Source organism: Schistocerca serialis, chromosome 1 (assembly GCF_023864345.2).
Source record: "Schistocerca serialis cubense isolate TAMUIC-IGC-003099 chromosome 1, iqSchSeri2.2, whole genome shotgun sequence".
NCBI classification, from domain to species: Eukaryota; Metazoa; Arthropoda; class Insecta; order Orthoptera; family Acrididae; genus Schistocerca; species Schistocerca serialis.
The window spans coordinates 1,261,347,303-1,261,362,540 of NC_064638.1; the positions used below are offsets into that span (position 1 = coordinate 1,261,347,303).

Genomic DNA, 15,238 nt, shown 5'->3' on the forward strand with positions numbered 1-15,238 from the left:
TGTAATTGTTGCACAGCAGTAAGTTTCTACGGATACATCCACAATTCTTTGGTTATAGCTTTACGTGATGTCTTACAAGAGACTTTAGCCTCTTGCAATAATCTCCTCACTAAGTTTTTTGGACGCCACAACATGATGTCCAAAATGTCATTAAGCTTCTGTTGTGTTAAACTTGTGGGCCTACTAGTTCATGGTGCATCATGAACTGAACCTGTCATCTGGAATTTGTGAATTAAATCATGCACGGTGTCATGACATTGACACCTTGAAGCAGGAAAACACAATCTAAATTGCTGCCTCACATGCTCTGTAAAGTTTCCTGCTGCATGGAAAATCTCTTCCACTAAAAACGCTCTCTCTGTAATGGTAAGCATTCTCACCACACTCACCTTACACAAGAACTAGCCAATAACACAACTAACAGCTGCAACATAGACAAAACTCTACTACCCGTACTCTACCACTGCAGGTCCACGAAACACTTGCAGGTGAGACTTGAATGTCTGCCAACCTTTTGTGCCCCACAAGGTGAGACACATGATGCTTGCTACTGCAGAGAGACTTTTCAGATACATGGTATTAAAATTTCATATTGTTTGGCTGAGAATTGAAAAAAATGGTACTTTTTTTTCAAGCTGTTAGCAAGTGTCAGTTTTGGCATTGAAATGTTGAAAACAACTAAACTTCTGAAATTTAAAGTACTATAAAAATGGAAACAGAAAGAGATAAAATGCTAAAATTTGGTATGGTTCCTTATCTCCAGAGTGAGAACAAATAAGCCAAGTTTTATCCAAATCTGAGATGGTGGGTAGGATGACCTGGATGACTTCACTTGTAGTGACTTCATGGTGATTCAGTTTTAGGAACAACATGAATAGCTGTAACTGTTTACAGCTCCCCTTCTCCAGTGGTTCTGTGACAAATTCTAATGTGGACAGCGTAGTTCCTTAGTCACATTGTGTTAAAAATATGTTTCATTCCTCTCCTGCAAACTCTTTATTGACTTATTTTACTTCTCTTGTAAAAGTACATGTGCTCCCAGTTTAAAAATGTAACATTTTCCATTACTGTACAGGTTATATACTGAATTATAAGCGGGACCATGGGAACTGGCAGTATGTTCAGCTGGATGCTGAAAAAAATTCTCACACTCTGGAGACTTTGCTCTGTGGGGCCACGTATCATGCATATATTGTAGCACACAATAGAGTTGGGGACAGCCAGCCAAGTGATACTGTCAGTACAAGTACCAAGGGCACAGGTGAGTAAACAGTTTGTATATCTATAGTTTAAAAATTTTCTCCATTATCTTTATAACCTTTCATGAGCAGTTGTATTTTAGTTATGTGCAAAATACAAGGCAATTTATTTGTGAGTTACAAATAAAAATGTGAGCTTTTGTGAGCTGCAGCACAGTGAAGGAATCAGCAGGAAACATTGAAATGTTAATTATATGATTTGTAATGACACAATTAAATGATTTAACTTTCAGATCATTAGACTGCATTACTGACCCAAAATTAGCATTTCTGAAGTACCAGTTGGCGTTGGTCAAACCTTCCGTCCATGGTATTGGTGTTATATGTGCTCCTTATGAACTGTGTCTCTCATCCTTGTCTGCAGTTAATTGATACTTACTGAGAACACAGTTTCTGAGTGATAATATCCCACACATGTTCAGTGGTTCACTTGACAAGGTGCTTGGCCAATGGACATGCCAAGAAGGGAATAGTGCTGGAAAGGAAGTGAGTATACTCATGTGTTGTATACAACACATGGAAGTCTATTGTTTCCTTGGAACATAGCATCAGAGTGTTCTAAAGGGAAAGCCTGATTCTCAAACCTTAACAAATTCTATGGTGTGCCAGCTGCTGCTGGAAATATTTTATTTGAAGCTGTTGAGATCACTATCCTCCTCACATCAACAAGTGCACAGTCAGTCTAGAGGTATCACGTGAAATGCTTGCTTGGACATCTCTTTAACCAAAACATATTTTGTTAGGGTTGTGGAGCTGCAGAAATCACTATGTAGGGTATTACTAAATTGAAATACAGTCTCAACAACACATGTGTACACAAATGCAGCCAGAATGACAAACAGCCACCCTCTCACGCCCCCCCCCCCCCCCAATGCCCAAAAAAATTCCTTGTTCATTCAGTACCACATAATAGGCAATATACTAAAATTTTGTCGTGATAAAATATTTGTAAATGTATTATTTTTATTACTTACGTGCTGCCCAGAGTTTAATACTTTTCTGGTGATTCTTTCATTACACTTCCACTTTAAGGCCTTGCAAGATTGTCAACTAGTTAGGTGGCTACATCGGTACCTCCACCCATCAAACCTACCAACCACCAACAATACCTCCACTTCAACAGCTGCCCCCCATTCCATACCAAGAAGTCCATTCCATACAGCCATGTGGAGTGGTCATGCAGTTTGAGGCGCCATGTCACGGACTGTGCGGCTCCTCCCGTCAGAGGTTTAAGTCCTCCCTTGGGCATGGGTGTCTGTGTTGTTCTTAGCATAAGTTAGTTTAAGTAATGTGTAAGTCCAGGGACTGATGATCTCATCAGTTTTGTCCTTTAGGAATTCACACACATTTGAATGTCTTCCATTTAGCCTAGCCACCCTTGCCCGCTTCATCTGTAGTGACGAGTGTGATCCCTCTTGAAATATACCGAGGGTCTCAGTGAGGCCTTCACATGGCATACTTAGCCTTCCAACCTTGTACAAAAACGGATCTCCTGGTCCTTATCTCTCCAGTGACCCACCACCTCGCAAAGTCCCACTGCCCGGCCAAAGAGGAGCATCCCCCTTGTGACTCAGTAACACCCAGGACTGGAGCAACTGAATCACATTCTCTGTCAGCATTCTGATGACCTCATGTCATGCCCTGAAATGAGGGATGTCCTACCAACTATTCTTCCCACCCCTCACACATTGGTATTCCGCTGCCCACCGAACCTACACAGTATCCTCATCCATTCCTGACAACCCCTGCTTATAACCCCTTGACTTATGGCTCATATCCCTGTAATAGACCTAGAAGCAAGACCTGTTCCATACATCCTCCCACTACCACCCACTCTAGTCTGGTCACAAGCATCATGGGTCAGTCCATTTCAAACCAATAAAAACAAAATTTGTTGTTTAACATTTTTTATTTTCCTCATTTTTAATCATGATTTCCCTGTGGGTAGACAGTCACAAAACATGGTTGGAAAAAATTTTATAAGCCATTTTTTTTTCTGCCAGCTGTTTTTAAAGTGTCAGTTGGGCAAATTTGTATGGCAAATGTGGTTTGTGGAAAGTTTAATTGCAAAGTTATTTTAAAAGATATCAGAATAATTTAAAGATCAGCTTATTCAAAATGAAATGAACTTCAGGCATAATTTTTTTTAAAATTTTTCTATCATGCAAGAGAGTCAGTCAAACTCTTTCTGTAAATACTCAGGAAAAATTTATCAACTGTTACTATTTAAGACCACAAATTTTTAAGAAGGATGAGAGAATCTAATAATATGTTATTTAGTTGTTGAGTACTTACTTAACTTCCTGCAGTATAAGTTTTAGTCATGAGAATGATCTCCTGTTTTTTTCTAGAGCTTTTCAACAATGGCCAAAAATCTTTTGTCAGTTTTCACAGATCATTATCTAAAAACAGACTGAATGAAAACAAGTGAAAATTGTGCAGAATGTTCCTTGTACTCATAGGAATAGCTCACAAAAAATTATGGCTGAGACTCATCTACATTGAGAGTAATAGAGCAGTAATTTCAGTAAAAATGCAACTCTTCTACACACTCGTTCAGTGCTAAGTTAGCAAACAAGGGCTTGAAATCAGTACAGTTGACATTGGTCGAATGATGTTTAATAAATACAATAAATGATGAAATATTTCTACTGTTAAATAACAATTCCCAAGTCAGTGAACAAGTCAGTGAAAGTTTTGCAAGTGTAGACGTGAACTCTCCCACCTTCAATTGTTCTGAAGAATAACGGCTTGTTCAAGTATTAAGTATGAATGGTTTTGTGGGTGTACTAATAGGTGAACAGTGCCATAAACAACACTACAAGAAAGAAGTGCCCCAAGAATTAATAAGGGTTAGTGACTTGTCAGCAGAAGAACAATGTCTGGTAAAATTAAGATTTCAAAAGAAATTACTAATATTTGCCATTACCATAAAGATAAATATTTAGACAAATACAACTACATTTTTGGTAAAAAATGTTGTGATGCCATTGGTACTCACAAGGGGAAAAAGACAATATGGTTTATGTAAAATACTAGTTAAACACCTTTCCAAGAGTAAAAATGTGGATATTAACCAAATTCCTGGACGTGCTGTATGTCCAACTTGTGCATCAAGAATATTTGTAGAAAAACCAGTTAAAGAAGCAGCAAATAGTGTTGAAAAATAGCGTGAATTTCTTACTGGCCTTTTGAATTAGTTGAGCATAATCGTTTGCATCAAGCAGAATCCATTCGTGAAACTTTCGAAGTATCTTCTTTTTGTAAAATAACAAACCTTAACACAGAACAATGACTGTTAGTTTTACAAAGAAAAACTGATAAAATTACAAGCACACTCAAGCGAAAATTGCAGGTCTGCACAATGACTTCAAAGCTCAGAATCAAAATAATACAAAAAATATACAAAGTGAGTATGATATACTTATTACCAAAATGAGAGTAAAATTCAAAGTTGTAGTAAAGCTGATAAAATTAAGATAATTAGCATCTTGCCATGATCATGGTCAGAAAAAAAAGACAAGTTGCCAACAACATAAGTGAAGTTTTTATTAATTGTGTTTTTTACTAGGATGATGAAAAATAACTACTTACGTCCTGGTGAAAAGGAGTGTGTTTCAGATGTGATTAACAATGTTAAGGTGCAGAAGCAGAAAAAGTTAGTTCTTCTCTCACTGAATGAGCATTACTGCCTCTATAAGCAGAAATACCCAAATCACAGAATTTGGTGCTCTATGTCTTGCATTCTATGACAAAGTTGTGCATTCTTCCGGGTTCATCAGGAACTCTGAGTGTATGCGTTTTCAAGCATCATCAGAATATGAAGCTTGTGATAGAAGCAGCAAAGCTTAGTGTGAATTATAATGACATGATAGATTTCATGGTATTGTGACATTAACAATGAAAAATACATGCTTAACACCTGTGCATAATGTACCGCACCATGTAGCCTACTTGATGTCTTTAAAAAGGAACTTGATATCTTGCCTGTCAAAGTAATTTTCAAACAATGGGTACAAACTGATATAGCTGAACTCATTAGACAAGTGATGCCCAGTTACCTAGTTGGTTAGTTAGTTATGTATTGCATTGATCAATCTCATGGAAACTGTTATGATGTGGAATATGTCAAGTGCATAAGAAATGCACACACGAATCATGACCGCTACCTAGAAGCAGAATTCTTCTTGTCCTATTCTGATTTGATCCCGACCTGTCTTTTTTCTTGAAGGTAATATTCTGCTTCAACCTACATTCAACTGGATTTGGATGAGGCCCTTCCTCCACTACTTCATATAGCAAGCCAAACTGATTTAATAACTGAATTTCTGAAGTTTTTTCAACAACTTCCCTTTCTCGCCCTTTGCTTGCTACCTTTTCCCAGCACTCGTCTTTTTTTTTACATTCTCTTGTTCACAAGCTGGTGCTTTTAAAATACTATCACTTTATTTCAAAAGCTTGAGCCCAATATTTCAAGGAAATGAAAGAAAACCTGAAGGAAACCCTCTGTTGAGTGATTGGTGAATTTGCAGGAAACTATATGTTTAGAGTACAGGATGATGTTCAGAGTTTTCATTGGACTAATACACAAGTGACACTGCATCTGTTTGTCATATACTTTAAAAAGGAAGACAAAGTATGTTGCAAATCTATTTGTGTCATTAGTGATTACCTTGATCATAATACCATGACTGTGTACACATTTCATCACGTCATTAGAGAAATTAAGAATATCATACGTAATGTTGAAATGGTAATTTACTTTGGCAATGGTGCATTCAGCCAGTATGAAGATAAGAAAAATTTCATTGAAGTTTGCCAGCACTAAAATGATTTTGGTTTATAGCAGAGTGGAATTTCTTGTGTTGGGATAGGCAGAACAACGAAATGAGAAGTTACACGAGCTGCCCTTCAAAGACTTACAAAGAACAGATCCTGACTTCACAAGATATAGTCAAACACTGTTGACAGAATATTACTGGATTTAAATATATGATTGTTTCTTCACCTGAAATTGAATAAATCAAAGCAAAACTGACTGAGAGATTTGAATGTTGTCTACCAGTTAAGGGAACAAGAAGCAATCACAAGATGTGTCCCCATAAGTGACAATCAAATAAGATGTTTTGTTGCTTCCAAAGGCTCAAATTTTGAGGATCTTCAAACTTTATTACTTTTACAAACATATCATCTTCAACAAGTAGTGACTGTGTTGTTTGTATGTGTGATAAGAAGTGGTGGCTTGTAAAAATTGAAGACCAAAGTGAAGATAACAGTGATGTTTTGGTGGATTTATTTCACCCTTCTGGACCAAATATTGCCTTTCAACTTTCCGAAGTTGTACTGCTTTGATGCCTGTAAAGAAAATAGTATGAAAAGCGACTCCATTGGAACTTAAAACGGTGTCTGTTAGAACATACAACATAACTGATAAATTATGCTGTAAAGTATCATGTTTGTTTAACTCTGTAATGAAGATTGCAGTTGGCAAGTAGTTACAACTAAAGTTTAAATCTAAATACTGAGATAAACATTATTGTGGGTACACTGTATGCTAGGGTAGTGCAGCAAATGTAGCAGTAAGTTAAGTTTAAAAATTAGAACTCTTACCTACTGTTATCACTGCATATTGCTACTTAACAATAGAAATATTTCATCATTTAATGTATGCAATGATTTAAACATCATTCGACCAGTGTCAGCTGTATTGATCTGAAGTCCTTGTTTGCTAACTTGGCACCGAATGAGCATGTAGAAGGGTTGCTTTTTTACTGAAATTCACTGCTCTGTTATTCTCAGTGTAGATGGGTCTCAGCAATCATTTTTTGTGAGCTATTCCTGTGAGTTCTGCATAATTTTTACTTGTTTTCATTCAGTCCGATTTTAGACATTGACCTGTGAAAACTGACAAAAGGTTTTTGGCCATTGTTGAAAAGCTTTAGGAAAAACAGGAGGACACTCTCAGGACTAAAACTTATACTGCAGGTAGTTATGTAAGTACTATATATGCCTTAAGTTCATTTTATACTGAATATGCTGATCTTTAAATTATTCTGATACCTTTTAAAATAACTTGACAATTAAACTTTCCGCAAACCACATTTTCCATAAAAAATTTGCCCAACTGGCATTTTAAAAACAGCTGGCAGAAAAAAATATGGCTTATAAAATTTATTCCAACTGTGTTTTGTGACTGTCTACCTATAGGGCACACATGATGATAAAAAAATCAGGAAAATAAAAAATGTTGAGCAACATTGCCTGGGTGACCTGAAATGGATTGACCCTCACCTATCCCATCAAAGGCAGGGCTACACGTGAAACCAGTCATGTGATCTATCAGCTAAGCTGCAACCACTGTGCTGCATTCAATGTGGGCATAACAACCAACAATCTGTCTGTCTGTATGATAAACTGTGGCCAACAAACAGATGGACCAACCCATTGCTGAGCATGCTACTCAACACAGCATTCTTCATTTCAATGACTGCTTCACTGCTTGTGACATTTGGATCCTTCCCACCAACTCCAGCTTTTCGAACTGCACGGATGGGAACTCTGCCTGCAGTGTATCACACTTTTCTGTAACCCTCCTGGTCTTATCATTCATTAGTCATTGCCTGTCACTCACCTTTCCCCTTCCCTGATCCCACTCTACAGTCTTCTATTCCACAAGTGCACCCACAGTCTTTTTACTTCTCTCCTTTTCTTACCACTCCGCCCCCCACCATCTAACCTGTTGATTGACCTAGCTGTTCTAGCCTCAATTCACCTCATTCCTGTATGTTCCCACAAGCAGCAGTTTTCTGTCCCCCATCCCTATCTTACTATCCCTCTCCCTCTCTGCCCCAACCTCCTCCTTACGCCCAACAACCGGCTACTCCTCCCGTCATGTTCTGCTGCTCACAGTCTGGCCTCAGCAGCCAGAGGCTGTGGTCATGTGTGTGTGGGTTGCGTTTGCGTGAGTGGGAGTGTTAGTTTTGTGTATTCCCAATGAAGGCCTTATTGACCAAAAGCTCAGTTTCTGACAGTCTTTATGTTGTGCCTGTATGCGGCTCAGCATCTCTGCTGGATGATGAGTAGCAACTATCCTTTTCATAATATTGCTGCATTCCATACTGGATTTTCCATTGTTTTATTTTATCATCTAGTTAGTAATTTGCAAGTTTTAAGGACTGAATTGGCACTGTCTATGAGTTATGTGGAAACTCAATTGCTTTCCAAAATTAATATAGTTTCCCGTGTATCAAACTCAGTTTGAGTTTCACAGATTATGTCATTGGAGACATAACGTGACATGATGAGACGAATTAGGAGTTAAATGTAACAAACTGAATTTGTAAACATAAGAATTTATAATTGTGAAACTGCTCTAACAGACATCTCAGAGTAGCAGGCACCTCTGAATTACGTATGCTTTAAAATTCCTTGCCAGAAACATCAGGGCCAGTTTAAGGCCCAAAAAACACAAGCTGCTGCTTGGAGCATCAAGCTAAGAGGGGTGCCAAAGATGCTGTGACTGTAAGATTTCTGTACAGGATATACCATAATTAGTAGTGGTTGCCTGGGATGTTAAGCTGTCATGAATGCCCAAGTGCAATATTTGTATACAGTGCATATCACAGTTAACTGCAAAAACTGACACAGGTAGAAGTGGAAGTGGTGGGGGGGGGGGGGGGGGGGGGGCACCAAATGATAAGTTGCTTGTAGGGAGAAATGTTCTCGAACCATACATGGAAACGATTGTGGTATAATTGCAATATGTCTTCTAGATAAGGAGCATTCTTAATACCCACCAGGGTAGCCGAGAGCGCTGGCGTGCTGCTTTCTGGACTCGGGTAGGCGCTCCGGTCCCGGATCAAATCCACCTGACAGACTTACAATGAGAGCCGTGTGCTGGCCAGCCTGGATGTGGTTTTTTAGGCAGTTTTCCACATCCCGCTAGTTGAATACTGGGCTGGTCCCCACATTCCGCCTCAGTTACATGGCTCACTGACATTTGACACACGTTCACACTGTTCCATGGATTACACTAGACGCAGACAGTTGGGGTACACAGTTTCCGTCCCGGGAGGGGGGTACGGGGTGGCGACAGGAAGGGGATCTGGCCACTCCTTACAATTAACCAATTAACACGCCAAATCTGGTTAACCTTAACAGCAGACCCCGCAAGTTGAGATTAATGCTTGGAAAGAGAGAATGAGCATTCTTAATGACAGACAGGGGCGCTGAAAACTATCTCCCAAATGCAAATAAAACTATTTAGCAGTGCACAATCAGACAGAATTCCATCACAGTTCCTGGAACTTGAAGCAACAGTGCTCAGTACGTCTAGCTAATGTGCATTGTTCTAAGTTACCACCAAATGTGCATTCGTTTTTAAAGTGCAGACAGTAGACAGCATTATTTGTGGTTATACATTGAGAAATTTGTGTTTCATGTGCTACAATGTTGCAAACATGCAACTCACTTTGAAGAAAAAAGTTGAAATCCTCGACATGTATTTGAAAGAAAGAAAATGCGTTCAAGATATGACTATGCAGGATACAGAGGTTAAAACACAGTGCAGTGAAATATTCAAAAACGAAAGTTACATCATCAGTCTGTGGAAGGGAAATCAAAATCTTTCAACCAAATGCTCATTCCCCAGTACATGTGGCTTGAGAGGTGACAACCTGTTATTTGAATAATTTTGCCATGTTCATAGCAACCGAAATTTGGCTGCGAGTGGAAGTATATTTGTGAAAATGCACAAGAAACTGCTAAAGAATTGGGTGTTATGAGTTTGCAGAACACATAAGCTGGCTTCATAGATTCAGGATTAGGCATAACATCTATTCACAAAATGTATGTGGCAGTCTAGTTCCACGACCCAGCCTTGGCAGCCAGAGACTGTGTGTGTGTGTGTGTGTGTGTGTGTGTGTGTGTGTGTGTGTGTGTGTGTGTGTGTGTGTTTTGTCTAATTTGGATGAAGGCCTTTCCAACTAAAGCTTACTTGTTTGAGGCATCTTTTTGTTGTGCCTATTTGCAACTCAGTGTCTTCTCCATATGGTGAGCAGCAATCTTTCCTTCTCATAATATTGCCATTATTCCAGTCTGTATTTTCTGTTATTCAAAATTTGTAGTAAAGTGTACATGTAGGGAAATGGAGAAACTCCATCCTGAATTTATCTGATTAAAACATTGCTGTATCATAATGGGTCTTTTGAAGTTCAGATAAAGTGAAAACAATATTGTTTTTTCCCTTCATGTAGTTGGCTGTGTTGTATATAAATGCAACTACTACTTACAGCACATGTAGACACATCACATAATTCTGTTCAGATATTTATCACTTATCTGTTTTTATTTTTATGTTAAAAAATTAAAATTTATTTTTATAATATTTGTGGGATGATAAAATTGTTTTCCAGAACCAGAACTACCAAATTTTAACTCACTTGTCTTGGCAAATGCAACTTCTCTGTATTTGTACCTGTCAACATGGCCAGATGGAGGATGCCCTATGTTATATTTTGTTGTTGAATATCGAATACTGGGGAGTGGAAGTCATTGGATCCTTGTTGATAACAATGTGCCTCCAAAAAAGTTTCTGATAGGTGACTTGCAACCAGCCACTTGGTATCAGTTAAGACTTACTGCACACAACAGTGCTGGTTCAACAAGAGTGCATTTCAATATCGCCACAACAACTGTTACTGGAGGTATGTAAATTTCCTTTGTTAATTACTGTGAGTTAAATACATTCATAAGACTTGTGTTCATGTACTCCACACAGCAAGTAGCTTATAAATTTATAACCAATTATTCTTTTCCAGCAACTGTTGCTCCAATGCAGGAAAGTCAAAGCTTGACAAATACATCCCGCTTTTATGAGGATGTTTATGTGATAGTGCCTACAGTGTGCTCTGCAGTATTCTTACTATCTGCTGGACTGTTACTATATGTAACACTGAACAGAACGTAAGTTAACACACCATAAGTAAGATTGTTCCATGAAATTTTATTGAACCATCTGTATGCCAGAACAGTTTGAAATTCCACAATGGCAAGGCGTTTGTATTCTTTATTTGCATAAAACAGTTGACACCATGTTTTCTTTTTTAGTCGCTGTCGGCAATGTGTAGAACAGAAGAGAGCGCAAGGCATGCCTGAAAGCCCCAGTGCCTGCAAAGCAGCTGCTGAAATGGACAACAGAAGGAATTTTCAACAAATTTATTCTGCATCACCAACTAAAACAGATGAACATCAAGCCTCTAAACGTATGGATGAATCATCTGGTGAGTTGAGTAGGAAAATTATCTTGAGAAAACTTTAAAATTACAAACAGACAGAATGTTGATGTGGCCTTTAGTCCAAAAACTGGTTTTAAAATTACAAAGAGACAGAATGTTGTGGCGGTGTTTAGTCTGAAAACATGTATAATGCAGCTCTCCACGATACTCTATTTTGTGCAAGCCTTTTTATCTCCACATAACTACTGCAACCTACTGCTTACTGTATTTGTTTCATGCTGCCCCTCTACCCACTAAATTGATGATTCCTTGATGTCTTAAAAGGGAAGGTCCCCAGAAGTGGGATCAACTTTTTGAAACTATATTTTTGGTGATGTAGGTTAAGGTCCCAGGTATTACACCCTGCAACCATTCACCTTGGAGGGCTCTTGTTTGTGAGTAATAGATGAAAAAAATTTGGAATTTCACATGAAGCGCTACAGCTTTAAAAATGATAATTTATGAATTGGTAGTGTAGTGCAATGGTTATAGCCCAATCCTCAGATACAGGAGGTTGTGGGTTTGAATCTCGGTAGGTGCTCTGTAGTTTTATTTTTTAATCTCTATCGAAATGACTTTGATCATTATATTTAATCAGTAAATGGGCACAAATGTGATTGTTTTATTTCTATTCCTTTGTCATGTAATTTTTAATCACCATATTAACTTTTTCAGTTGTTTCTCACTCTTCTTCCCATCAGTCTTTTTCCAGCTTAAAACGTTGTGCATGTGATTTTAATTATTTATATTTATCTTTTGTAATACTAAAATATTTGAAAATGGCAATCTATCAGTTAAAAAACAAAAGACAAAATTATCTTTTTATATGTACAGTGGTCTTAAAAATACAAATTTCCTAAAAGGATTTACTTTTTATTGGATGGCGATTGTCATATAAAGATTTAAAACATAAATTCTTGTTGCGCTGTGGACATGAAGGAGATATCAAGGTGGTAAGGTAATGACCACGGTTCTCTCTTCTAATCATCAATACCTTTATTACACGACAAACGTGCAGGTCGAAGACTAGGCGGGAACTGAGGTCCCGGAAGTATACGAAACAAAGATCAACTCGAAGACATATACACATATGATGTTCTGGCCTATCGATATGTGGATCAATGCCACATAGCACCTGCCCCCCCCCCCCCCCCCCTCCTGCAGTATGGAGTACGTACCCGAAGGTGGGGCGGGAGGGTTGGCGAGAGTTTAAGTGGGTTACAGTGATTTCCTCCACATCTAACGGCACGGGCTGTGTGGGAGGAGAGCGTGGAGAAAATCCTGGAATGCTGATGCTGAAGTCTTGAAGCGACGGCGGCGGTCGTAGTCGTCGGCCGGTGCGGGAGCACTGGTGTGGAAGGGTGTCGTCGGCAGGGAACCTAATGATCACCTTTCCACTTGGCCTAACGTAAGCACATAGGTTGCCATACGTATCACTTCGAGAGATTTTGAAATGCTTCACTACACGCTGTGACACACCACCTAACAAGTCACACGAATTGTCACACGCAAGCAGCACTAATGCGGTATCACCACTAATGACAACAGATAAACCACAAATGTTATTAGGATGAATGTTGGTAGAGAGCTCGTAAGTGGTGCCTGCTAACGGAGAGGTATGCTGAGCCGGTGGGGTGGGGAAATTGTAGCATGGTGAGGGTGGTGTGCTGCGAGTAGAGGGGTGAGTGTCAGACGGTGAGGTCTGAGTGGGCGTGGCGGGAACCTGTGGGCTGCACCGGTTAGAAGAGCGGCATGGTGTGCTGCTGCACGAAGATGGAACTGTTATATTAGAGCCCTGGGAGCTGGGGCCTCTGCTATGGGAGCCAGGAGCCGGGAAACCCCAGAATGAGTGTGGGCTCGTTGACAGAGCCAGTGTAAGTGTGAGCTTACTCGAATCATGAGCAGAGCAAGAAGGCCGAGGGTGGCCAGAGAGCGTGGTCTCTTCAACAGTGGGTGAGGTAGGGGAAAACTCAACGTGAGCATGTTTAACCCTGTTGAGGGAGACAGTAGTTACTGAGCCCTTAATTACAATGTCCATTGTGTTACTGGTTCGTTTGACAACTCTGTACAGGCCTATGTAAGGGGTCTGTAATGGGGCTTTTACAGTGTCGTCGCAAAGGAACACAAATTCGCAAGTGTCGAGCGCCTTGGGAACATATGTGTGTAGCAGAGTGTGGCTGGAAGGGGGCGGGGGTTGAAGTTTGTTACAGTGTAACCTCACCCGCTCTACCAAGGACGGCAGTTCGGATGGTTTGGCGACTGGAGTAGGAGCAACAAGTTCGCCTGGCATTGTAAGGGACTGGCCGTAGACGAACTCGGCCACTGAGCCTTTAAGGTCTTCCTTGAAAGTGGTCCGCAAACCGAGTAAGACGAATGGCAGGGCTTCCATCCAAAGGAGGCCATGGCAACATAGGGCCGTCTTAAGCATCCTATGCCAACATTCCACGAGGCCGTTGCTTTGGGGGCAGTATGCTGTTGAATGAATTTTCTTGATGCCGCACAGCCTACATAGTTCAGAAAACAAGGCAGACTCAAATTTGTGGCCTTGGTCGGTCGTCAAGTAAACAGGGCAGCCAAAGCGTGAATTCCAAGTGTCTATGAAGGATTGTGCCACTGATTCGGATGTAATATTGGGTAGCGGGGCAGCTTCCACCCAATGAGAGGTTCTGTCTGTAATAGGTAGCACGTATCTGTAACCCTTGGAGGGGGTGAGGGGGCCTACCAAGTCAATGTGAACATGCTGGAAGCGACCGGGAGGAGCGGTGAAGCTGCCTAGTGGGGGCGATGTGTGCCGCAAAACTTTATTTTGTTGGCATCGAATGCAGGCACGGTCCCAGGCTTGGCAATCACGACACGTGTCGCGCCAGATGAAGCGCTCTGAAATAAGTCTGCTAGAGGCTCTCACACCTGGATGAGCTAGGTTGTGTAATTTGTCAAACACTTGTCTCTATAGAGGTTTGGGTATGAAGGGACGCAGCAGCGTACCAGTTGATTTGTCACTTTAAACCTCACCTATGACACCGGGAAAGGTGGATCGCACAGGTTTGAGTGATGAGCTGTGATAGGAAATAAGGTCCATAGTGTCTGTGTTGGCAGACTGCAGCTGAGGCAAGTTAGAGAGGTCTATCAGAGTTGTGAGAGCGCCAACACGAGACAAAAAATCTGTGACCACGTTATCTGCATCCTTGATGTATCGTATGTCAGAGGTAAATTGCGATATGAAGTAGAAATGACGGACCATCTAGGTGGAGGGTCAGTCAGGGGGTTCTTTACAGCAGCAACCAAAGGTTTATGGTCGGTTAAAATGTAGAAGTCCCTACCCTCAACCTCAGCGCGAAAGTGTTTCACAGCCTCGTTAACTGCCAAGAGCTCCCTATCAATGGCTGAGTACTTTTTTTGAGTGCCGTTGAGCTTCTTAGAAAAGAACTGCAAAGGAGAGGTAGTATCTGACGGTTTGACTGAGGACAGCATCTACTGCGGTAACACTGGCATCCGTGGTAATAAAAAATGTAGTGTCCAGATGTGGGTAGGCAACAGTCACTGCGTTTGCTAGTAGGTGCTTCGTTTGTCAAAAGCTTGTTCCATGGCAGGGGTCCAGGGGACCAGGCGGATACCGGTTGTATTTTTGCCAACAAGGTCGTCTGTTAGGGGAGCCTGAACCTCAGCTGCAGTAGGCAAGTGCTTCCTATAATAGTTAACTGTTCC

The 15,238-nt window shown here is 40.3% G+C and overlaps 1 protein-coding gene across 1 annotated transcript in view; it reads left to right on the top strand.

The window, feature by feature from the left end:
- The window catches only part of LOC126456806 (Down syndrome cell adhesion molecule-like protein Dscam2), a 567,168-nt gene that overhangs the window by 515,212 nt on the left and 36,718 nt on the right, over positions 1-15,238 (top strand). Inside the window, 4 exon segments of the mRNA XM_050092599.1 lie at positions 1,076-1,261; positions 10,673-10,963; positions 11,078-11,222; positions 11,367-11,511. Coding sequence (XP_049948556.1) covers positions 1,076-1,261; positions 10,673-10,963; positions 11,078-11,222; positions 11,367-11,511 — 767 coding nt within the window.